Below are 25,878 nucleotides of genomic sequence, written 5' to 3'. Positions count from 1 at the left end.
GTAAGATAGATGAGTTTTAAAATTTGGAGGGAGGGGGCCTGGAACTTGAAGGGAGGGAGGGAGGGAGGGGGGACCCTGGACCTGGGAGGGGGGAAGGAAAATCGCATTAATTATTCAGAAGCATGCCAAATGCTTTTAAAGTTCTGTTATTCAGGTTAAATTGCCATGTTGGCACTTCGCGATAAATAATTAGATTTTGGGTTGCTGTTTGGGCACTCGGTCTCTGAAAGGTTCGCCATCACTGCCCTAGGTGAATCCTTGAGGTGGGAATGGTGGGGTGGACAGAGAAAAACTGCATTACAAAAGTCATGAAAAAAAATACATTTTCTTTATTTTGCTATGCTGATTAAAACTTAGATCATGAAGCCGTGCATTGAAATAATTATGCTGCATATTCTACTTATTTTTATTTATGTATTCCAGACTATCTATACCGCTTGAAGTGGCAGGCAGGGCTAAGCAATTTACAAACCTAGGGGGTCCTTTTTACGAAGCTGCGGCAAAAGGGGGCCTGCGCTGGTGGCACGTGTTTTGATGCGCGCCGAGGCCCCCTTTTTACTGCAGTAGGTAAAAGGCAGGTCTTTGTTTTTTTCAAGAAATGGCCGTGCGGCAAGTGAAGAACTTACCGCACAGCCATTTTGGGGGGGGGGGGGGGGGGGAGGGAACACTTACTGCCACCCATTCAGGTGGCGACTGTAAGGGCTCCTGCGCTAATCTGGCACTGCCTGATTACTGCCGGGTACACACCGGCGCAACAAAATGGTGCGCGCTGGAAGGAAGTAGCCTGGGGGTACTTCCCTTTTAGCATTGGGCTTACCGCCACTCCCTAAAAGAATACCTCACTGCTATTAATGAACAAGCACTGCCACTTTAATACCTAATGTCGAAAATGATTTCTCTATAATTGATGATCTAACACAGGTTACAATCCAATCTATTACTCAGGAACTTATATGTAATACCATAATGTATTCTTCTTTATCATGTATGTACGCACCTTAATGCAATACCACTTTAATCCTTATATCGAAAACAATCTCTCTATAATTGATGACTTAACATATGTTACAATCTAATCTATCACTCAGGAACCTATATGCAATACCATAATGTATTTTTCTTTACAATGTGCGTACGCACCTTAATGCAATGCCATTTGTAATTTTGTTAACCAGAAATGGCAACCGCCACTACGGCAAATGTAAGCCATATTGAGCCTGCAAATTGGTGGGAAAACGTGGGATACAAATGCAACAAATAAATAAATAAAATTAAAACAAACAAAATACATCTTTCAGGTAAATTGTCACCGAACGTGTTCAAAAACTCACTGGGATGATGTGGTTGTATATGCCTGTTCAAAGAGCCAAGTCTTACTTAGCCCCCTGTTTAAAAGTCACATTAATGGCTGCCAGAGCGGTAATGCCGATACAGCCCATTCATTGTGGATGGGCTGCTATATCGGCATCGCCGCACAGCTTTGTAAACAGGGGGAGTTAACCTTTTTCAGAGAGAGTTCACTACGGAGCGATAGTGGCGTACTCCCAAATTCTATATACAGCTCCTTACGTTGTGCATGCTTATTGCACGTACGACTTGATTAAGAAGCCAAACAGCGCCGATAACAGGTAATCGATACTTAACCAATTAGCTGCACTAATTAGCTGTAATTAGAATTTATGCATACAGCTTTCTAGACGTATTTCTACAATGCGGTGCATGTAAATTCTAATGCACGCAGTCGAAAAGGGGGCATGGCCACGGGCGTGGAATGGGCAGGTTGTGGACGTTTCAAGAAACTATGCGCACTATTATGAAATACACCTGATCTGCGCCTAACTTAGGTGCAGTTAAGAACGGTGCGTAGGCATATTCTAGAAACTACTCCTAACTTTAGGCATAGTTTATAGGTTCACGCTAACCGTGTAGTTTTTCAGCGCCAATTTTTAAGGCACAGTTTATAGAATTTGGCCTATAGAGTTCCAGAAATGTGGGTGAAGACAACGCAGCAAAATGAGCAGAGAAACAATTATATAAATTAAAAAATAGGCTATAAAATTTGAGATTAGTATTAATGATTCAAGACAAGTTGGCAACCGTTAGCAAACATCCATTGAGAAGCTACAGTAAATTACCTGGGTATGTTGATCATTATGCTTCCCTCCTTGAAATGAAACAGAACTCCATCCAGAATGACGGCCCACTGGATCCCAAATGCAGCAATGAGGAGGTTAAACCCGACACCGCTAAAGCCAAATCTTCTCACGAAAGTCAAAAGGAAACCAAAGCCAAGGAAGATCATGACATTGACGTCCTGAAATACTGTCAAAAATTGTTTGACACCAATAAGACAGCTTCTGGTTATGTACGCAAAACTTAACTGCGTTCTCTCTAGTAATCCCCTTGTCTCTTTTCGTCTAAAGAGAACAGGGTGGCTAATCTGAGGAGATGCTTCTCTCTGTTCATTTCATACATTTGTTTTATTTTTTAAAAATTAACACGTTAGAACTTTTAACCTGCATTCATTTTATTTATTTATTTGGATTTTGCTCACACCTTTTTAAGTTACATTCACGTACACCGAGTATTTCTCTGTCCCTGGAGGGCTCACATTCCAATTTTGTACCTGAGGCAAGGGAGGATTAAGCGACTTACCCAAGATCACAAGGAACAGCAGCGGGATTTGAACCCTGGTGCTCTAACTACTAGGCCACTCCTCCACACATGATTTAATGCATGTTAATTCATAGGGTAACCCATGTTAAAATGTGTTTTATAGTGTTGACATTGTAAGTAGTTTACTATCTTGAAAACTAAAAAATCAAAAATACTGAAGAGCAAGAAAATTAAACAAAATAACACCACACAATTTGCTCCAAAACACAACAGTAACCTCAGAGACTGTAAGGAAAATTCTATATTAAAAAAAAGAAAACCTCAGTAGCCCGGGGTGCCTACATAGATGCAACTACATTCAAAGCATTTTACATATTATGTACAGGACCTTTATTCCCACTGCAGTCCTTGTGACTCTGGGCAAGTCACTTAACCCTCCATTGCCCCAGGTACAAATAAGTTCCTGTATATACTACGTAAATGCTTTGAATGTAGTTGCAAAAATAACAGAAAGGCAGTATATCAAGCCCCATTTCCCTTTCCCTATTTGAGATTCTACATGGAATGTTGCTACTATTGGAGATTCTACATGGAATGTTACTACTATTGGAGATTCTGTTGCTACTATTTGAGATTCTACATGGAATGTTAATGTTGCTATTCCACTAGCAACATTCCATGCAGAAGCCTGCCCTTGCAACTCAGCCGCACAGGCTTCTGTTTCTGTGACTCTGAGCAGGACGTCAGACTCACAGAAGCAGAAGCCTGCACAGCTGCATTGCTGATCTGCAAGGGCAGGCTTCTACATGAAATGTTGCTAGTGGAGGAGTAGCCTACTGGTTAGTGCAGGGACTCTGATTCTGGGGAACTGAGTTCAATTTCCACTGCAGCTCCTTGTGATTCTGGGCAGGGCCGTGCCAAGGGTCTGTGGCGCCCCCCCCTGCAGATCAGTTGGCGCCCCCCCTGCAGACGAACAGTTGGCGCGTGCCCCCCCCCATGAAAATGATCGCTGCCCTCCCGCTCCTATGTCCCAACTGCCCGCCCTCTTCTCCCCCCCCCCCAAGATCCCTTTTAAATTTACCTCCGTCCGGCAGCGAAGGCGCGGCGCAGCGTCAGTGAAGGAGGCGTCACTCCCGACGTCACTACTAGTCTTCCCTTCACTCAATGTCCCACCTTCTTCTGATGTCATTTCCTTGACGTCAGAAGAAGGCGGAACACTGAGCGAAGGGAAGACTAGTAGAGACGTCAGGAGCGCCGCCTCCTTCACTGACGCTGCGGCGCGCCTTCGCTGCCGGACAGAGGTAAATTTCAAAGGGATCTTGTTGGGGGGGGAGAAGAGGGCGGGCAGTTGGGACGCGGGAGGGCGAGGTAAGCATGGCGCGGCGGGGCGCCCCCCCAGAGGACGGCGCCCTCCTGCCGTGCTTACCTCGCTTACCGTGTTGGCACGGCCCTGATTCTGGGCAAGTCACTTAACCCTCCTTTGCCCCTGGTACAAAATAAGTACCTGAATATATGTAAACCGCTTTGAATGTAGTTGCAAAAACCTCAGAAAGGCAGTGTATCAAGTCCCATTCCCTTTCACTTTCTACTAGCACATTTTAATGTAAGTGTAAACCATCTCCATTTGTTCCTAATAAACAATAAATCAGGCTAAGAGAAAAAAGGCAGCTCTGCTTTACAACCCTATCCTCCCACACGTGGGACCAATGGCCACATGACCAGGTTTCCCTCAGGTTCAACAGGATGAAATGTGCAAAAATTAAATATTCATTTCAGAGCTACATTCTTAACGGGCAGAGGGTGCCCTTATCACCCCCACCACATGCTCCCTGCCTCAGGCCGATTTTACAGCTCACCACACCCACTCTGCTTTACCACGTCCTACTTTGAACAAGTCCCTGGTTTTTTTTATATAAAAAAAGCCTTTTTTTTATATGCTGAACTGTAAAATGTGCTCAATGATTAATCCACCTGTAAGACCCGCAAGGATGATATTCAACCTCCAGCATTTCCTTTTTAAACCCACCGGCCGAAAAACAGAACCACATATTCAGTGGCTGACTCTATTCAGGTACCGCCAGTATTGAATATCCAAGGTCTAGTTTGCACTCGCTCCATATGTCAGGGCCACCCGAGGTAAGGCTGCCACAGCTGTGCCCCCCCCCCCCCCCGGGACACAGCCGGCCAGTGGAGTTCCTAGGGGGGGTGCCGCGTGTGCCTGTCCTCCATTCGTTCCATGCTTCTTCTCTGCCCCGGAACGAATGGAGGACAGGCGCGTACGGCACCCCCCACCCAGCGGCATGCACCCGGGGGGGGGGTTCTTTCGCAGGGGGTGTCCTTTCGCCGGGGGGGGCGCTGCACCCGGGGGGCAGGGCGCATCGGCGATCTGCCCCGGGTGTCAGCCCCCCTAGGAACGCCACTGCAGCCGCCCCACCACCTCACTCAGGACGTGAGCCGAGTCTGCCGCCACTGCGATCTGAGGTAAGATGAACGGCTTAAAGGCAGGGTGGCAGGAAGGACAGAGTCACTGGCTATGGATGGGAGGGCAGGGGCAGAGGAGACTCGCTGGACATGGAGGGGAGGCCAGAATCGCGAGACACGGAGGGGATGGGAGGGGAGGGAAGAATCGCTGGACATGGAGGGGAGGGCAGGGGAGAGAGGAGAAATCGCTTAGACAAGAGCCTTCCTAGGGCCCATTTCATTGTTCACGAAACGGGCTTTGTTGCTTGTATATACAGTGCACTCCATTTAAGTGCACGTCGGATAAGCGCATGCTCTGTTTGCATGCCGTACTTCGGTCCCGTTTTTGGCGCCATCAATTTCTATGGGGACAAACTTCGGTTTAGCGCACCACTGATAAGTGCAAGATTCGCTTATATGCATGGTTTAAGACCGCTCCTCTGCAGGAAAGACTCCGCATAAGCGCGCGCACGGAATATGGAAGCCGATTGGCGCGTGACAACCAGCGAGATTTCAAATTTACCGCCCCTTTAACTGCCACAGGCAGAATAAGTGAAAGAATGTTATTAGAGTGTACACTGGGGTCGTCGTCGTCGTCGTCGTGGTGCAACTGTAAGACTTTAACACTGGCTGAACGAATAGAAGTTCTTAAAAAATTAGAAAACAAACTCAATATGGTGTCAATCCCAGTCAAATTTCACGTGTCTTGAAGCAGAAAGACCAGCTTCTGGAAGATTGGCAAAACAATACAAATCCACAACGGAAACGAAAACGGGCGGGAAAATCTGAGGATGTAGAAGATGCTCTTCTTCTGTGGTTTTCTCAAGTCAGGAGCAGACAGTTTCCTGTCAGTGGTCCACTGCTTATGGAGAAAGCTAATCAGCTAGCTGAAAGTCTTGGACTAACTGAATTCAAAACCACTGTTGAATGTTTGGAAAGATGGAAGGAGAGGAACAACATAAAATTCAAGAAACAGCATGGTGAAAAACAAGATGCTGATGACCTTGGTGCTGAAAATTGGGTTGTTTCAGTTCTTCCTACCATCTTGAACGAGTTTGCACCTAACATACATAGTAACATAGTAGTTAACGGCAGAAAAAGACCTGCACGGTCCATCCAGTCTGCCCAACAAGATAACTCATATTTGCTACTTTTTGTGTATACCCTACTTTGATTTGTACCTGTGCTCTTCAAGGCACAGACCGTATAAGTCTGCCCAGCACTATCCCCGCCTCCCAACCGCCAGCCCCGCCTCCCACCACCGGCTCTGGCACAGACCGTATAAGTCTGCCCAGCACTATCCCCGCCTCCCAACCGCCAGCCCCGCCTCCCACCACCGGCTCTGGCACAGACCGTATAAATCTGCCCAGCACTATCCCTGCCTCCCAACCTCCAGTCCCGCCTCCCACCACTGGCTCTGGCACAGACCGTATAAGTCTGCCCCGCACTATCCCCGCCTCCCAACCTCCAGCCCCGCCTCCCACTACCGGCTCTCCTGACATTTTCAATGCTGACAAACGGTCTCTACTGGCAAGCGATTCCTGATGGAACACTTGCATTCAAACATGCCGAAAGTACTGGAGGTAAAACGTCGAAGGACCGACTGACGATCCTCCTTTGCTGCAATATGGATGGGAGTGAGAAGTTGGAACCCCTCGTCATTGGAAAGAGCAAACAGAAAGTTAAGCGACTTCCTGCGTCATACGAGGCTAACGCAAATTCATGGATGACTGGGGAAATTTGGAAGCAGTGGCTAAAGAAGTTAGACACTAGAATGCGGGCACAAAAGTGTCAGATTTTGTTGCTTTGTGATAATTGTGCCGGGGTGCTCAGGGCCAATATTTAACAGCACTAGAGAATGACACGGGGACAAAATTTGTCCTCGTCCCACCCACGTACCCATGGGTTTTGTTTCCATCTCCACTTCATCCCCGGAGGCCCTGTCTCTGTCTCTGCCCCGTTCCCAGAGGTTCTGTCCCCGTCCCATCCCCATGGCTCTGTTCTCATCTGCAGAAGCCTTGAACACTTATGACTTTATATTTAAATCTTTTTATTAAAGTATAAAAAGGAACAATATGCTGTGCAACTGTTGGGTTTAAATTACAAACAGACAACAATAATAACAACAAGCAGCTACAATAACCCTCCTACTACCATCACCCTCTACCCTTCCAACCCCAACAACAGCTGACTTCTACTACTCCAAGGAATCCTAATTGTATTCGTACCCCTGTTAAAATGTCCAGGGGTCCAAATACAACCCGTTCTGTATGCCCCATGAAGCACCATTATGATTTTGTAATCTGTGGATAAATAAGAAGTCACCAACAATCTCAGGATTCAGTCTAGCTCTCCTGTTTTCCACAGTCCTTTCTGCAGTAGATGTCTTCTTAGAAGATGTGCTGCTAGCAGGATCCCCCATGCAAATTTTGCTAGCTGTGGCCAGCATGTTTGTTTGTTTTTCCAAAAAATCTAAATATGGTCGTTTGCATCAACCAAACATAAATAACAGTCCAGTTCTTTAACAGGCTTCAAAGTAGAAAGTGATATGGGGACAAAGTATGTCCCCGTCCTCACGGGCTCTGTCCCCGTCCCCACCCCATTCCTGTGGGATCTGTCCCCGTCCTGTCCCCGCGGTTACCACAGGTCCCCGTCCCCATGTCATTCTCTAAGCAGCACTAGTCATTTTAATTGCAGCTGAATATCAGCAGCCAACTTCTTCTGAATATAGACCCCATAGTTATTAAAATTATGAATTTTGGCTTCTAAACAAAATATGTCATGTCACTGTATATCATAACACTTATATCTTTCACCTGCAAAATAGGCTATAGTGACATTAAAACCCCACATTTGCAAATTAATGTATTTACCCCCCCTGCTTACTAAGCCACGCTAGCAGCTGTCGTGCGCTAATGCCGACACAGCCCGCTCACTTTCAAAGGGCTGTTGTCAGCATTGCCGTGTGGCTTAGTATACAAGGGTTAGTATATAAACAAGTTTGTACGCTCACCTGGATAGACCTTGTTGTTTTCGGTAGGCTCAAACACAATTAAAAACAAAAATATAGGAATAAAAATCATTTCTAAAATCAATATCAGCCATGGCAGACGACCTCTGATGCTGGGTGCATACCTAGGAGCCATTCCACCGCAAATATAAAGATTATAAATGTATTAATACGTTCCAGTAAAAACTCACTTCAGAGTCAAACCAGAGCACATCGTAAAATGATATGACGCTCAGGAGACGTTAGCAAGGAAGGACTCTTCTTATCTCTGGCCAGCATGCTACTCTATCGTCTGTCTGTATGTTCCACCCCTGCTTACACCCTATGCTGATATTCAGATCTTTTGATGTGTATTGTGTTGACATTGTAATTAGCATACTAGGCTACACTGCTACTACTATTACTGCTATAGAAATGCTAAGTAGTAGTAGTAGTAGTAGTACTTATCACTTCTATAGCGCTACAAGGCATACGCAGCGCTGTACACCATACATGAAAAAGACAGTCCCTGCTCAAAGAGCTCACAATCTAAATAGGACAAACATACAGACAGACAGACAGACAGACAACTAAGAGGTAATTAAAGAGAGGTGGGGATAAAGGGACAGGGCAAGTGAGTAGTGGTTAGGAGTCAAAAGCAACATTAAAGAGGTGGGCTTTTAGTCTGGATTTATAATGTACATTATTTGAATATGTTTACTGCTGTAATTGTCTATTGTCTATGTTCAGTGTTTTCATGCTGTACATTGGCTTGGTTGAATTTCTTCAACAAGGTAATAAATAAATCCAAACAAATAAAGAAAAATACATAAATACTACACACACACCAATGCATTCAAATGAATTAATCTCAAAATAATATTTTAACATTTAAGAGCTGTATCCTGCAAAAAGACTTTTTAGTCTTTTGAGCTACATTTTGGAGCTCACACAATTTGGCTTAAAAGAAAACAAGGCATTTTATACACAGCAAAGTACATAAGAATATAAGTATTGCCATAATAGGACAGACCGAAGGTCCATCAAGCCCAGCATCCTGTTTCCAACAGTTACAAGTACCTGGCAAGATCCCCAAAACAGTACAACACATTTTATACTGCTTATCCTAGAAATAAGCAGTGGATTTTCCCCAAGTCCATTTTAATAATGGCTTATTCACTTTTCTTTTAGGAAGCTATCCAAACCTTTTTTTAAACCCTGCTAAGCTAACTGCTTTTACTACATTCTCTGGCAAAGAACTCCAGAGTTGAATTACACGTTGAGTAAAGAAATGTTTTTCTTCAGTCAAGTACAGAATTACATACATATTAAGTAGCTAAACTCATATTTTGCCATTGCATTCCCCTGCAAGTCTGCTAAGCCCTTGGAACCTCTGCAATAGTCACAAATGGCTTCACTCTCTCTCTAGCTTCACATTGACTGTGATTTCACAAGTAAAACTGCATGCAAGGCATGCCGCGGCATGCAACGGAGAGGGTCGAAGTACATAACACAAACAGTCCAGGAAAAAAAAGCACAAAGGGTTCTCAAGAGTTGGACAAGTTTGCTTTATTAATGACCTGACATGGGCCGTGTATCAGGATGTTGTCAGATTCAATGATTCTATGTAAATTGAAATCGTCATTACAGTTGTACTGTTTTGAATACACTAGTGCAGCCTGGTGGTGCAGAAATGTCACCATCCCTGGAGTCTGAATTTTGAGTGCAGTTTATTTGGGGAACCCGATTGGACCGTGACAGTTCCCTAAGCACAAGTGTAATACACTACTCCACCACTAGGGGGAATTACATGATCTTACTCCATACCGTTGCAATTATTCTACCCACTCTCAAAATACCAACCAGCTAGTTTTGACTCTTCCTTTATCACACTATCTCAACACTACTAGACATGCTGCTTTTTCATTCTTTGGTGCCCTAGAATGAAACTCACTCCCAGCTCATTTCAGAGCAGCCCTGAAAGCCCATCTCTTCCCCCTGGTGTACGCTGATGGATGATTCTATTAAGGTCCTGTGTTTACTTGGGAATACTGGCTCTTCTCAGCTCTCTTTCTCCTCCCTTTCCTATCCGTGGATTATAGTTCTCTCTCATTTCCTTCCTTGTTTTGTTGTCAGCTGCTTTGCTACGCCCTATTTAGGACTGGAAGGAGGTGTATTAACACTTCAAATAAAGTAAACTACATTGTCCACCCATCCCCTTCAATAAAACAACTAGAAGTTGTAGGTTGTTCATGATGGCCCAAGAAAACAAATTGCATAAAAGTACGGCGTCAGAAACAGCTGATTACACCAGGAACTGCATTGAATGAAGGCGCTACTCCGGTGCCGAACAACTAGATTCTCGGCTGGCGGGGCCAGCAAACAACAAGGTATTTGAAGCGGTGGGGCAGGCGGCGACGGCGGGGGAGGGTTGGTGGCAGGAGGGGGCCAGGGCCAAATCTACGGGGGGCCAGGCCCCCTCAGGCCCCACGTAGCTAAGCCACTGCATAAAACCCTCACTAATGCTAGCCACAGATAAGCAAGCTAACTTTTAACTCTTCCTCAGACCACATGCTAAATCCCCAAGATTAGAAAAACAGGTATTAAGCTTTTAGGTCTTGTGCACACTTCTTCACATCTGGGTTTTTAATGGCTATTCCACTGGATTTGAATGAACGGTGCACTAATGAATACAACACAATAGTTTCTGTAGTTTTTTGGTGCTCTACAGTGCTCTGTGCACAGGGTGGCCATAACAGTGTGTGGCAAATTGTAGACAGACCCCATGCTAAGAGCACCAAGGTATTTGTGCTATATTGCACTGGCCCCCATGTTCCCAAGAAAATGTATGCTGTAAAATGCATCTTGAGGGTTTTCTGCTCCTTTCAGCCTTTAGACTTTCACACGTGTTTTGTGTACAGCGCTGTGTAGGTCTGATAGCACTTTAGAAATGGTAAGTAGTAGTAGCAAACTAGATTCCTTGCTGTGAGAGGAATATGCAGAAGCAGGTGGATGGCGGTTAGAATGGACTACGGCAGGGGTCTTCATAGCCAGTCCTTGAGGTCAAGGACCCAGCTTGGTGTTCAGGATTTCCACAATGAATATGTATGATATTCACATTCACTGCTTCCATTGTATAAAAATAGATCTCATACATATTCATTGTGGAAATCCTGAAAACTAGGCTGGGCTGTGGATCTCAAAGACTGGATTTGAGGACCCCCCCCCCCCCTCAGACTAAGTTTCTCAACCCAGTCCATGGGACACACTTAACCAGTCACTGGTTTTCAGGATACCACAATGAATATGCAAGAGATATATTAGCATACAATGGAGGTAGTGCGTGCAATCTCTTTCATATTATTTGTGGATATCTTGAAAAGTTGACTGGTTGTGCAAGGACTGGGTTGAGAACCCCTGGAGTAGAGGAACAGGGGTTCTCAATTCAGTCCTTAAGTTGAGCCACTCCTAGCCAGGACACAGGAATGCCAGAGTGACAGAAGCAAGTTTTCCGTCTAAGCCAGGGGTTCTCAACCCAGTTCTCAAAACACACCCAGTCAGCCAGGCTTTTAGGATATCCAAATTGAATATGCATGACAAATTTGCATAAATCGAGGTAGGTAGCGCATGCAAATGTATCTCATGCATATTCTTTGTTAATATCCTAAAATCTAGAGATGGGTTGAGAACTCCTGGCTTTGGCTGAAAACGTACACCTGTCACCCCGACACTCCTCGTGCCTCGGTAACCACTTGGCTCATAGGGTCTCTGGAGCAGGGAGGGGGGTAAACCGGAGCCCTACTAGGTGATTTGCTATCCAGCACCCTAGTTTGGAAAGAATAAAACGCAACGAAGCAGCCCTTTGCCTGAGCGGCGGACCCAGGTCCAGCCCCTTCCCCTCCTGCAGACGTAACACCAAAAGAAAAGCACCCGCGCCGCGTTCGGCCTCTCCCGGCGCGCAGGCGCATCTCACACCTGCTCGCGCGCAGCGGCCCCGCCCCGCTGCCGCGCCATTGGCCAGCGAGCTGTCAAACCCCGGCGGGCCTAGCCCCGCCTTCCCTCAGCACACGCACTTCCCTGGCGCGCGCCCTCCCACCCCACCGTTCCCTACTGGTCACCCGTCGCAACCCCCCCTCCCCCCCCCGGCACCGATTGGCGAGCATCCGCGTCAATCCCGCCCCCTCCACTCAGAGAAGCCTTTTGTAAACGAATCTTAAATCATCCCCCACCGTCACCTTGCTTCCTGCGGTCGTGATTGGCCGGCTGAGCCGCCGCTCATTGTTTTCGCTCGCTCTCTGCGCTCCTCCGATTGGCTCGGCGCCCGCGTCCATCACAATGCGGGGTCGGCGTGACGTGACGAGGACGCGTTGAGAAGCCAGGAGGAGGAGGGAGGGAGGGTCCTAATATTTATTTCTTTGTTTCAAAAAAAGGAAAATCAAACCCTGTGTCGGTCTCCACTCAGTGCCGCGGCGGACGGGCAGAAGGAGAGATTTTTCTGTTCATTTTGTTGTGTTTCGGGTTCACTTCAAAATTGCCCTTTAATTTTCCACTCCCTCCTCCCCGGCTGGACGGGGCGGGGAGGCGACGGGAGGATGAAGCGGCGGAATGCGGACTGCAGCAAACTCCGTCGGCCGTTGAAACGGAACCGAATCACGGAGGGCATTTACGGCAGGTGCGTCGGTGACAAAAGGGCGGGAAAGGACGGAAGGGCGGAGAGAGCGCTAGGCCTCGGCCGGAGCCTGTGTGTGTGACGGGTGGCGGACGAGCCTCCTGTCACGGTGCCTCCCTTCCTGCTCCTCCTCTTTGTCTGGTGCGGTAGAAATGGTTTGGGGGGGAGGGACTCCCCCCCTCCCCCCCTCCCCCCCCCCCCCCCTTGGCAAGGCGCATCATCTCTGCCTCCTTCAGTGTTGCATCTGATCGTGCAAAAAGGGTGGTTGGAGGAGGCCAGCAGCGAAATCAAGAAGGTGGAAGTGGTTGCTGTTTGTTTTTGTTGTGGCAGCCGAAATGCTGTCCGGCTCTGCTGGATTCCTGAAATCTGGGTTGAGGGTGGGTTTTCTGGATAGCCACCATTAAGAAAAAAAAGGCATGGGAAAATGTGAATATAGGAGAAACCCCCATTGTATGCAAATATAATGTTTCTGTGCTGGGATGCAGGTGCACCATGCTAGTGTGCTGGAGTTGTTTGGATTAAATCTCTGTTTTAAGGGTGGGCCATAGGGCATTTTGTCCACACCGCATTTATTTATTTATTGCATTTGTATCCCACATTTTCCCACCTCGTTGCAGGCTCAATGTGGCTTACAATACATCATGAATGGTGGAAATATATAAGAAAATAGTGTTGCAAAAATATCTTGGGTGACATGATAATGATAAAGCATGATAGTAATATAACAAGCAAATATCTTAAGGCAGTACTGGATATATGTGTAGGAGTTCACATTAGCAACTAAGAAACTTTTTGGGGACCGGAGCCAAGATTGATTTGCTTCCTCCTCCCCATTCCCAACCAAAAAGTTGTCTTGTTGCTTCTGCCTGGTTATACAGGATGATTCCTTATATACGGACAAAGAGTTCTGTATGTTTCTTATAGCTCTGGAAAAACAGGCGTAGAATTGAGAGGTGTGAGAGGACTGATAGTGTACACACTGATGTGCTTCAACAGAATTCCTTGTTTGAATGAACAGGACCTCCTGGAAGAAGTTGCTGCTATCTTAGTCGCATTCAAATCCCAGTGATCATAAGTGAGTGCATTGTGTCAAAATGCATTACTTACTTCATTGGATCCCATTGTAAGAGAGCTGGTGTAGTATTTCATAAGTACAGACAGAGCATGCTCTTCTCTATTGCAGTTTAGTCATTTATGAATCAACTTTTCAAGAATGATTGGGGGTGCTAAACAAATTGCCCTTGGACAAAGTGAAAGTTTTTGCGCATTTGCACCCAACTCGCAGAGCTGGGCACCTATACTGATAAATGAGAGAGGGATCTTGGCGTAGTCATGTCTGACTTCAAGGTTGTAATCTGTGTGACAAGGCAATGAGCAGAGAGCATAAGGAGAAGTATAGTCAGAAATAGAGGTGATATGTGTGCAAATTGTGTTCATCTGGAGTATTTGTATAAATCTGGGTGCTAATAGCTTCAAAAGTATGTATGTAGATATATATATATATATTAGGGCCTTAAATCATGTTATTTGCCCTTAACACAACTTAAAAGGGCTGTAATGCAGTTTGTTTTGTCCTGCTGCGGTGATATTTACGCCACTGCTGGTTACTAAGCAATAAGATGCTTAACATGCAAATACATGTAAAGTAGCTGGTTACTATGTGAAAACAAGAATGCAACTTGCAGTGGGTACTGGGTGCAGACCACAAGTAGCATGCTAGACAAAATAAGAGCAGTCTTCATTGCATAATACCCTAAAAAAGATTTAACTACCACCCCTTAATTTTTAAACTAAATGTTTATTTCTGTGTGTTTTGAATTTATATACACTGTATTTTTGTTTGTGCTCTGTTTAGCATATCTTTTAGGTAAGAGGGATTATAAATGTTTAAGGTAGACTGTCCTAATAACGATGTGCACCATCTTTTATTATATTCTTAATCTATGCTTATTTGTATGTTTGTTTTATGTGTAGTCTGCTAATCCCAAGTCTTTGCTTGGTTACGATTGTATACATATAATAATTGACATAAAACCAGAAACAAATCAATATATATCACAAACAAAATACAACAGAAACAAAAAAAATCAGCAAATTTAAAAGTATAACATAAAGATCAAGGATCCAACTGATCCTAAGTGATTTAAAATGAAATTGGATCAAGCACCAAATGCTTCCCGAAAAACAGATACCTTAATACTCTTCCAAAAATTCCAACACATTAGTAAAAGCTTTTGCTTCTCTGTCTCCTACTCTTGTGTTGCCATACCACATACTTCAGCTTGTGTGCAAACCCTTTGAAAAATGTACTTCAATCACCTGCTTCAGTGTTTATCAGTCTAGTCCTAGAAATACATCAAATTTGGTCTGGTTTCCATGATAGCTATATTGAGCATGAAATGAGTTTGCATATGTTGGACTCCCAGTGTATATACATTTTCCCATATGTACTGCAGGGGCATAGCCAGACTTCAGCGGGAGGGGGGACAAGAGCCCGAGGTGAGGGGGCACATTTCAGCCCCCCCCCCCCCCCCCCGCCAACTTTGACGACACCTGCCGACAACCCTCCCCCGCCGTCGCCATGGGCTACCTTTGCTGGCGGGGGACCCCAATCCCCGCCAGCCAAGGAGGTCCTTTTTTTCTTCTGAAGGATTTGTTCTGTTTCTGACGTTCTGCACGTTGTACGTGCAGGACGTCAGACTCACAGAAACAGAACAAAGCCTTGCACTTACACCATACAGGATAAATATGGGTAATGGGAAGTTAAATAAAAGGGAAGGAGGAGGGGTAAAATGTGTGTTGACTATATTCTCTTGCTAGCAATACTTGAGGACATTGGCCTCAAGATGATAGAGCCAAACCCATTTGAAATTTGTCTTAACCAGCATTTATTCCATGTGGTCTGGAGTATGGATCTATCATCTCCTTCCCCTTTGAAGTTTGGCTTTTTTCTATGAAGCTAATATTACTTTTTTCTCCCCTGGCAAAACTTATTAAAAGTTTTGGGGTAAACATCTCTATATGTAGATGACATCAAGTTGTTGATCTTCTTAGACACACAAGAGACTTTAACTTCAAACAACTGAAATTGGTGTCTAGATGCAAATGCCTCTTGGCTGATAGCTCATACTCAAGTTAAATCTTCATAACTTGGAAGCTATTTGATTTTTGAGGGAAAAGACCAGTTGGTATTTGGCCCCAGCCATTTCGGGTATACCAATTACAATTAAGGAAGAGTCTGCAGCACAGGGATTCTTCTTGATGCGCTGCTTGTCTTTGGACCCCAGATCTCTTCCTTAAAAAAATTCTTCTGCTCTCCATAGCAATCCGTAGCACAAAACATCTTCAACTGATATAGAACATGGTGCAAAGAACTTTTGACTGTCATCCCTCTGTTGAAAGCAGCACAGATAGCTGTCATGTTCAGGATTAAACTTTTAATGGGACATTTCTTATAATTTGTCATCTCAGTTTAAGAACTCCAGTGTATTTATGCTTAACGCCAATTCTGTAAAGACATCTTGGTGCCAAGGTTCTTTTATAGAGTACTATAAAATAGCGCCTGTCAATGAGCTACTACTAAAAAAAGGTATGAATGAGAAATCCAAATAAATTAATGGCACCTTTGACATGTGTAAGTGGAGCCTACCTCTATGCCCCAGTTTATAGAGTTGTCTCATAAGATCCTCAGCCTAACATTTCAGTCCATGCATACTAGTATCCCGCACTGTTTAATGGCCCTGCCTGCTTCCTACAGAATTCAGACTAGCGTCTGCTGCTCAACTTGTGTTATCTGGCTCCTTCATTATGGAATGCGCAACTCTACAAGTAGAGGGTGGATAGTTTTACAAAATAAAACCAGGGGTGGAGTCTTGGTTATTTTCCATTGGCCAGCAGCTGGGCTGGCATCTGGGATCTGTAAGAGTTGTGGTGCAGCCTTTAATATAGAATGCTCAGCTCAGGAACAACAAAAACAAATAGTAAGTCATACCCTTCTCATTCCAGTCATATATCTGTGTGTTCTTTATATGTTGGAGTTTTTCATTCATGCCCTATAGATCAAGGTATCTACTATAATAAAACGCACCCTCAACGTTCTAAGGCCCAGAATGTGACTGATGGGTTGTGCACGCCTTCCAACAGGTGGAGACTGAGAAAAAAAAACTCTGACTCTAGTGAGCCAATAAGAGCCCTTGCCAGCTAGAGCAAGATCCAGTAATCTCAGTCTCCAGCAGGTGGAAGGTGGTGAGCCCTTCAGTCTCAGTCACTTATTTCTTTCTATTCTGTAATTCTTGTTTAATTCTTGTTTTTAGTTATTGGTTGTTGGTTTTAAATCCTTCTGGTTGCTTTGTAATAAACGGCAATATAACGAATACATAAATATAAAATGATTTTTTAAAAATGGCATGATGCATTTTGAGATGAGATCAAGGGAGCAATTCATGGCAGGAGGTGAGATACTGATGTACATAGGAGTCAACTTTTCAGAATGACTGGGAGTGCTAAACCTATTACAATTAACCCTCCTTGGACAAAGTGAAACCTTTTGCTCATTTGCACCCACAGATCTGGCATAGGGAGAAGTATATTCAGAAAAAGGTGATGTGTACAAATTGAGATCTGTTATATTTGTACAATTCTGTGTGCTAATAGCTTCAAAGTATATCTATGAAGAAGGGCTATCAAAATAGTGCATTCTGTAAGAAAGTCTTATAAAGTGAGACATTAACAGCGTTAAGGGCAAATAATGTGACAAGGCCCTAACACAACTTAAAGGGCTGTAACACAGCTTGTCTCGCCCTACTGCGGTGATATTTAGGTCATCGTTGCTTACTTAGCAATAAGATGCAAAACATGCAAATATATGTAAAACAGCTCATTATTATGTAAAAACCAGAACACAACTTGCAGTGTTCACCGGGTGCAGACTGTGAGTAGCATTCTGAGCTTAAAATGGTAATACTAGCTTTTGGTTGGGGTTATTTCACTATGCCGGGAGCATCAGGTCTTAGAGCCATGGTGTGATTCTCTCAGGCCAGAATGAACTTCAGTGTTGCTCAGGTGTCAAGAAACTTACATTTTTTTTTGTTTGACTGTTTGCTTTTTGAATCTCAGTACCATTATTTTGACAAGAGAGCACACTACCTCAAAAATGTATTCTTAATGAGAAGCTTCAGTTCTTAATATACTGGAATTATATATGGAAGTATAATATAATAAGTTAATGGTTCTGAAACAGTTTCAGTAGCCTATTTCTCAGAGGATCCTTGATAGTATTTGTTGGTAGAGTGTTGCTGTAGCCCTCCTGTCTTGCAAGTTAAGGCTAGATACATTTGCATCAAGGTATCTACTATAATAAAACGCACCCGCAACGTTCTAAGGCCCAGAATGTGACTGATGGGTTGTGCACGCCTTCCAACAGGTGGAGACTGAGAAAAAAAACTCTGACTCTAGTGAGCCAATAAGAGCCCTTGCCAGCTAGAGCAAGATCCAGTAATCTCAGTCTCCAGCAGGTGGAAGGTGGTGAGCCCTTCAGTCTCAGTCACTTATTTCTTTCTATTCTGTAGTTCTTGTTTAATTCTTGTTTTTAGTTATTGGTTGTTGGAATCCTGTGCATCTTTAAAATAAATTTTTTTTTTTTTTAACCTGGTTGTTAGAGGCTGAGGCCCGTGGGGGTCTCTTAGTGCCTCGGGGGTGTTACACTTGGGAGGCTGAGTCCCTCCCCCTATGTTGGAAAAACTCCGTCGCTGATCCGTCTGTCAGCAGCGGGGTCTGCCACAGAGGCACCTTCCAGAGATCTTTTCCCTGGAGAATCAACAGGAGCAGCTTTATGGAGCAGAAAAGCTTGGTGCATCTCTACCACAAACTCCGGAGGAAAACCTCCTTCACCCGATGCCAACATGGGCGTTTGAATAGGAGAAATAGGCCTAGGAAACAGAGGAGCCTGAGATGCAGCCAAAATCGAGACATCCAAAAAGGCGGCGTTTCCCACCGAAATCAGCACTGGGAGCGAGGGAGATGCAACCGCCGCTAAAGTGACCGAATTGGCTCCCTCCACCAATGGTGCTGACGATTTCCCAGCTCATGCACCCTGCTCCTCCGCAACGGTGCAGTATTTAAAGACCCCACTGCTGACAGACGGAACAGCGACGGATTTTTTCCAACATTGCAAAAACAAAAAAACAGCTGATTGCCAAAGCAAAGATGCGACTAGCAAAGGAGCTGCACTGCTCGTTTTAAAGAAACGGACTACAACACGGTACTGTCTACCGCCATGATGGCGAACCTATGACACGTGTCAGCACTGACATGCGTAGCCATTTTGGATGACACGCGGGTTGAAAGCTGGCAGCAAATAGAACCCAGCCTACCTGCTCTTACTGCCATTGCCGGTCTTAGGCAGGGGCGACAGGGGCGTTGGTGGTCTTATCGCAGCTTCAGAACCCCCCTGCTCCGCCCCACCTCACAGCCTTAGTAACCAGCAGTCCTCTTCGTCAGAATCATCCAATTAGGAGTGCCCTTTTAGGCGCCAGACAGGCTCCCCACAACCAATCACAACTCACTGCAGTTGTAGCTCAGCCAGGTGAAAAAACTGCCTGAGGCTCGAGGCAATTGTGATTAAATGTGGAACCTGAGTGCTGAGTGCGAGTAACCCAGGCAGCTGCTGCTCTCTTCAGACAAATAAAGTTGGGTCAGCGGCCGCTTTCTTCCTCTCTGTGATCCTGTTGCAGCCTTAGCTCAGCTGTGCTTGGACACTGACTGCTGCTCCTGCTCCACACTTGTTTGGGAAGTTCCTAAAAATACTGGTCCAGCTAAGAAATCACTTTTCATTGCTTTTATAATTCTCCTTTCACTACTTGTTTGTAGCAATTCGTTATGAGAGAGGGAAAACAAAAAGGGAGAATAAATCATGGGTGCCGTTTCCCACCATTAGAAATAGCGGCAGGTAAGTTAAATAATTAGTTTTTGGTTTATTAAATACAGTTATATATTACAATTACACATTTTTGTTATTTAAACTATAAATATCGCGAAATTATGTTTTTTTTTTTCTCGAAGTGACACACCACCCGTGTTATGCTCGGTTTTTGGGCGAATTTTGACACACCAAGCACAAAAGGTTGCCCATCACTGGTCTACCGGTTGGTCCCCCCCCCCCTTTTTTTTTTTTTAATGGCTGCCTCTCCCTACCTCAAAAGCCCTTCCCTTGAAGAGCTTGAGGAATCGCTTTTTATTTATTTATTTTACCTTAAATAAAGAATAGTAGCCAGTAAAGCAAGCAGCAGCTACAATCATCTGGGAGGGAATGGGGGGAGGGACTCAGCCTCCCGAGTGTAATACCCCCGAGGCACTAAGAGACCCCCATGGGCCTCAGCCTCTAACAACCAGGTTTGTTTGTTTTTTTAATTTTAAAGATGCAGAGGATTCCAACAACCAATAACTAAAAACAAGAATTACAGAATAGAAAGAAATAAGTGACTGAGACTGAAGGGCTCACCTGCTGGAGACTGAGATTACTGGATCTTTCTCTAGCTGGCAAGGGCTCTTATTGGCTGGCTAGAGTCACAGTTTATTTTTTCTCAGTCTCCATCTGCTGGAAGGCGTGCACAACCCATCAGTCACATTCTGGGCCGGTCCGGAGGGACTAAAGGAAAGCAAATTAGCAGGTAAGGTTTAATTTACCCTTATTTACAATCCAGCACGTCACTTAAGAGCTATGTAGCTCTCCCTTCCATGATGTTTTGTGGTTTTTACTCCATCCCCTTCAAAGCCTGAAAAAAAACAGACAGCAGAAGAGCTAACCTTTTACTCTTCTATAGAGCTGGTTAAAGCCCTGGCATTTGGAAACCCATATGCTTGGTCTTCTGGGTATTTCTTTGCTTAATATCTTTACTATTGGATGTAAATGAGCTGTCTGCTTTCTACCTGAAATTGTGTGCCCAGTTTGCTCATGTGAGGAGCTTGTTTAAGCATAGGGCACCCACGGTAGTGCCCAGAATATTGCATGGAAGCTGTACTAAGCTATGTGCAAAGCCACTTTTATTACATCTGCTCATAAGCATTTTGTTTCTTGTTGATTTCAGTGCTGTTAGGAAATCTTTGTTAGTAGTTAGGCCCTTCCTTTCCTTCAGAAAGTAGGTTTTGAGATGCCCTTTCCTCTCACCTCCCCCACAGTAATAGCTACACCAGATTTTAGAACCTGTCAGGAGGCACATGAGGACACGGGTGAATACAGGATTTTCTTTCCATTTGTGCACATTGTAGCCGCAGGCTCCTTAGTTCTCAGTGACTTCTTGTCCTTTCTCTGTTCTTGATAATAATTTTCAATAACATACAAGTGTAGTATGAGCTACTGAAACCAAAACAGTGCTTATGTAATGTTTAGTAATATGATGGTGATGGAAAAGAGTGAAGATACTGTGGAATAATGTAGCTATTAACTTTTTGCTTTGTGCGTACCACAGTTTGCTGACTACTTAGATGAGCATTATTTGTAAACTAGTAAAAAAGGCCCGTTTCTGTAGGCAAGGAAACGGGCCTTAGGCAGGCGAAACCCACCCCCTCCCGCGAACCTGTCGATCCCCCCCCCCCCCCGGAACGCCGAATACTGCCGCCACCGCCGCCGTTGTCAGACGCACGGAGTTAAACTTTCAAAGAAGATGATTGAAGAACCTACGGGAAGGGAAGGTAGCACAACAACAGCGGCGGTGGTGGCAGTTTTCGGCGTTCCGGGGGGGGGGGATCGACAGGTTCACGGGAGGGGGTGGGTTTCGAGGGGGCCATAGTGCGGGGGGGGGGGTGACAGCTGATTCCGAGGCAGTAGGAGGAGTAGGGAAACAGCTGTGTTGACGTCAGTGACGTCCGTGCGTGTCTGCCTCGCAGACCGCTTGCAGCCAGGGAGCCACGGTCCCAAGCATAGAACGTTGGAGGTGAGAATTATTATATAGGATGAGGCAAATGTTGGCTTCATAAACCTTCCTTCTCTGTAAAATTAAAATTAAGAAACTCAATATTTTTATTTCACTTGCATGCCTTTATCTTATAACATGAGTTTTAACCCTGTATTCTATTGTTTGGTCTCATTCCATATCTATCCCCCATTTTTTTTCTCTCCCTACTTTTCTTCCTCCTCCCATGATAGGTGTACAGAAGTGTGTGTAAGAGAGAGACAAAACTAACTTTGGCATTTACCTAGTCCATCCATTCATGAAAATCAATCCTGTCCAAGTTGCAGTGCTTTCTCCTTTTTATTCCCCTATATGCCAAGTATGAACAGGCTTCTGTAGCTGGAAAGCAGAACTATATTGAATTTTGGGGATGCGAGAAAGCCTTACCCACAAATGGATATTTTTGTGGATCCTAGTCCTTAAAAATTGGGTCAGCTTCGTATTCTCTGTAACTGAGGATTGATACTTTGTACCTTTGTACTGAAAAGGTGGGCACTCATCTAGAAAGTGGCCAGCATTTTTGAATTGTAATCTAAACATCAGTATTTCTCTAGTCAAGAGAATATGTTTTTGTTTATTCAGTACTTCCTTTTGGTACAATATTAACAAAGGAAGGTAAACGAGAAAGGAAGGTAAACAAAAGAAACTCTATCATATGGCAGGACAGAGGAAAGTCAGTAGCGAAGAAGTAAAGAGGATAGACAACAGAGGGAGGTGAAACTAAAGTGAGCACATAAAAGGAGGAAGAAAGAAGAGAGATGGAAAAAAAACCCACCAACTACTCACTGGGCCCAAATTCAATCTCCATGAACAAGAAGACGGCTAGAAGGAGTCATTGAATGTTAACGAAGACAGGTGAGTTTTGAGAAGACAGCAAAAGGGAGGATAAGAAAGCTTAGACCTCAGATTCAAGGGAAGAGAATTCCATAGAAAAGGTGCAAGACGGAGAAAGGCCAAGTGGCGAGTGGAGTCTAATCTCGCACAATATACGGCAGAACAGTGAGACGGGACTCAAATGCTGAGTGTAAAACACACATGGGGCGATAAGGGGTAATTAAGCCCACGGGATGAGGGGAACCTCAATGGAGGGCATGAAAAGTAATTGTGAGAACCTTGTGAATAATTTGAGACTCGATTGGGAGGGCATGAAAAGTAATTGTGAGAACCTTGTGAATAATTTGAGACTTGGGAGAGCAAAGTACAGCTTCCTGCGCAGCTTTTAGTTGTGCCTACATATATTGCTATAACAGCATTATGGGGGCAGTTTTCAGAGATAAACATCTTGTTGAATTTGTCTATGAAAACCTTGGGACTAACAGCAAAACTGACGGGTAGGCAATGTCTGCTAGTTTTCAAAAGGGTCTTTTGAATGACCCAAGTCAATACAGACAAGTGAAGTGGCAATAAAATGGTGAAAGCTGTTAAGAACAAAATTACTGGTTATATAGATAAATATGGTTTAATGGAAAAGGTCATCATGGTTATAGAATTCTTTGAAAATGTGAATTCGCAGTTGGGGTACGTGATGGGAGTGTGAGGAAGGAGAGCGATAATTCCTAAAACTTAGTTTTCCTTATCAGCAGCAGATGAATCCAGAGACTTGTGGGTTATAACCATCTACCAACAGGTGGAGATAGAGAATACTGACTGACCAATAAGCATACTGTCCTACGTGGCAGTTTGGTACTGTCTATCTCCAGCAGGCTGTGAATGGTCTCTTACAAGCTCCTGGTTCTCCTGCTTCTGTGGCTCCTGTTCCGGGTTCCCTGGTTCAGTTGAGTTTGGGGTGTCTAGGACAGTAGAGGTGCCTGCCTTGGGTACACCTGTTGGTTCCAGGTCCTTCCTTCCTCCTCCTGCTCCTCCTCCTCACAGAACTTGGGGGGGGGGGGGGGGGGGATGATAGTGCCGGAAGAGAGCAGATTTCTGCTTATGTGGTTTTGAAGAGGAGAAGGGTGGAGGTGTCTGGATTAAGCCACCTGATCAAAATTGGAAGGCCTGTGGGTTTTTTCCTCTTCATTCTCTTTTTTCTAGGTTCCCTACATGATTGAGAGGTGGCCTAGTGGTTAGGGTGGTGGACTTTGGTCCTGAGGAACTGAGTTTGATTCCCGGCACAGGCAGCTCCTTGTGACTCTGGGCAAGTCACTTAACCCTCCATTGCTTGCCGCATTGAGCCTGCCATGAGTGGGAAAGCGCGGGGTACAAATGTAACATAAATAAATAAAATAAATAAAATCCTTGTGATACATGTTTTCCAGTCCTTGTCCTTGATGGTTTCAGCTAGATCTAAGGTATCCTTCCATGCATCTGTTCTTTCTGTGGCTGTCTGGTTCCCACCCTACGTTTACGGACTGCTTTGCTACATCCCACAAGTCTCTGGATTTGTCTGCTGCTGATGACAAGGAAAGAAAAATTATGTTTTACCTGATAATTTTCTTTTCTTTAGTCACAGCTGACAAATCCAGAGTTGTACCCTTTCATGAGGTTGACACTGTCAGTTCAGTCTGTTTCACTGCGTAGGTTTCTTGCTGTGGTTGCCTGTCCATAGTTCTGCTAGTTGACAGGTTTATACTTCATTTCTGTGAAGAGGGAGAAATGTTTGCCAGGTAGGGGCAGGGGAGAACTGCACATATTAGAACATTTTCCATTAAGTTAGCTGGCTGGTCAGTAAAATCAGCCAGGTGGGATGCCCATTCAAAGGGTTATGGGGAAAACACTGCTGTACTTTAAATTTTTTTTTTATCTTAACAGCTTTGACAAAAAGGATTGCAGTGAGGCTCCCTTTTCTGGCATTTTGTGGGTTTACGGTTGGTTAAATCTGTTGCGGGAGATTTTGGATCAGTATACTTCAGCAGTGTACTAGTGGTGCTAATTTCCTTTTATAGTTTTCTGTTTTGCAAAATGCTTAAGTGGTCACAGGGATATAAAGGATTAGGTTTTCAGGACAGAGTTGAATAGCGACTGAATTGTTATGAATAATATCTTGCAGCATTAGAAAGCAAGTGGGGAAAGCATACAGAGCATGGCTCGTGGAAATCTTTCCAACCCCAGTGTGTGTGTGTGTGTGTCTACACTTTTGTCTCTCTGTGGGCTTCTTTTACAAAGCTGCGCAATCGATTCCCACGCAGCAAATGAGAGGAAGCCCATAGGAATTGAATAGGCTTCCTCTCGTTTGCTGCACCGAGAATTGGTAGCGTGGCTTTGTAAAAGAAGCCCTGTGTGTATTTTTTGAATCTCAAATTAGAGTGCACTATCTCAGAAATATATTCATAATTAACAGTTGTAGTTTTGGGAGGTGAGGGTAACTGCTTCTATAGAAATGCACTTGGACATTTTATTTAGGGAGCTTATTTCTGTGGAACCTCCTAGTCCGATCTGGACCATTTTTTTAATAAACTTTCTTCCTTTTTTTTCCATGCCAGATTTAATCTTTTCTGTTAACTGTTCAGGGAGTTATTTTGCTGCCAGAAGACAGATGTTCCCACCTCCCCCAGTTAATGAATAATTCTTTCCCAACATTTCTTAGCTTGGAAAGAATAAAATGCCTTGGCTCAAAATGTTTAGATACCTAAGAGGGGCATTTTTGATATGGCGTCTAAGTTCGACTTTGGATGTTTTGCTTAAAACGTTCAGAATTTGAATAGCAAATAGTCATTTTCAAAACAGCAAAATGTCGTTTTTTGGGTTTTTTTTTAATGGACATTTACTAAATGTTTTTGGGGCTCTGTACATTTATATTTTGGTCCATTTTTGGAAAAAAACAAGTGAGAAACGCACAAAATCAAGCCATTGGGATGTAGGAGGAGCCAGCATTCTTAGCAGACTGGCCACACAGACATCCCAGCAGAGCAGTGGGGCACCCTAGTGGACCTCACTTAAAAGCTCCCAGGTACACATTTCAGTTGTTGCTTCCTTACATTGTATAGTAAGCCCTCCAAAACCCACGAAAACCTACTGTACCCAACTGTACACCACTACAATAGCCCTTATGGCTGCAGGTGTCTCCTATATGTAAGTATAGTACGTTTTTGATGGGTTTTGGAGGGCTTACACAAGTGTAACAGTCATAGTGGATTATAGGCCTGGGTCACCATCTCTGTAGTGCACTGCATTGACCACTAGGCTACTCCAGGGACGTTGCTGCTCTAATAGGACTGGCCATAACATCTGAGATTGTACTGCCTTTACATTTTTGGGGA

At 44.5% G+C, this 25,878-nt stretch overlaps 2 protein-coding genes across 6 annotated transcripts in view; one reads left to right on the top strand and one right to left on the bottom strand.

Moving 5' to 3' along the window:
- LOC115479481 (RH-like protein) overlaps window positions 1-12,385 on the bottom strand; it is a 37,543-nt gene extending 25,158 nt beyond the window's left edge. For 2 of the 4 annotated variants that reach the window (XM_030217406.1, XM_030217410.1), the window contains exons 1-2: window positions 8,090-8,341; window positions 2,136-2,322 (exon numbers count right to left, since the gene is read on the bottom strand). In XM_030217406.1, the coding sequence (XP_030073266.1) occupies window positions 2,136-2,322; window positions 8,090-8,222 (320 nt within the window). In that variant the 5' untranslated portion in view covers window positions 8,223-8,341. Of the gene's footprint in view, window positions 1-2,135; window positions 2,323-8,089; window positions 8,342-12,300 lie in introns of those variants that run through there. The other 2 variants (XM_030217409.1, XM_030217408.1) reach the window with 2 other exon arrangements.
- Window positions 12,386-12,566: 181 nt separating this feature from the next.
- The window catches only part of MACO1 (macoilin 1), an 82,636-nt gene continuing 69,324 nt past the window's right edge, over window positions 12,567-25,878 (top strand). For both annotated transcript variants that reach the window (XM_030217405.1, XM_030217404.1), the window contains exon 1: window positions 12,567-12,737. In XM_030217405.1, the coding sequence (XP_030073265.1) occupies window positions 12,658-12,737 (80 nt within the window). In that variant the 5' untranslated portion in view covers window positions 12,567-12,657. The remainder of the gene's footprint in view (window positions 12,738-25,878) is intronic.

The sequence above is a fragment of the Microcaecilia unicolor genome, chromosome 11, assembly GCF_901765095.1.
Source record: "Microcaecilia unicolor chromosome 11, aMicUni1.1, whole genome shotgun sequence".
NCBI lineage: Eukaryota > Metazoa > Chordata > Amphibia > Gymnophiona > Siphonopidae > Microcaecilia > Microcaecilia unicolor.
The sequence above is the reverse complement of the archived record's forward strand: the minus strand, read 5'-3'. Positions and strand labels throughout refer to the sequence as shown.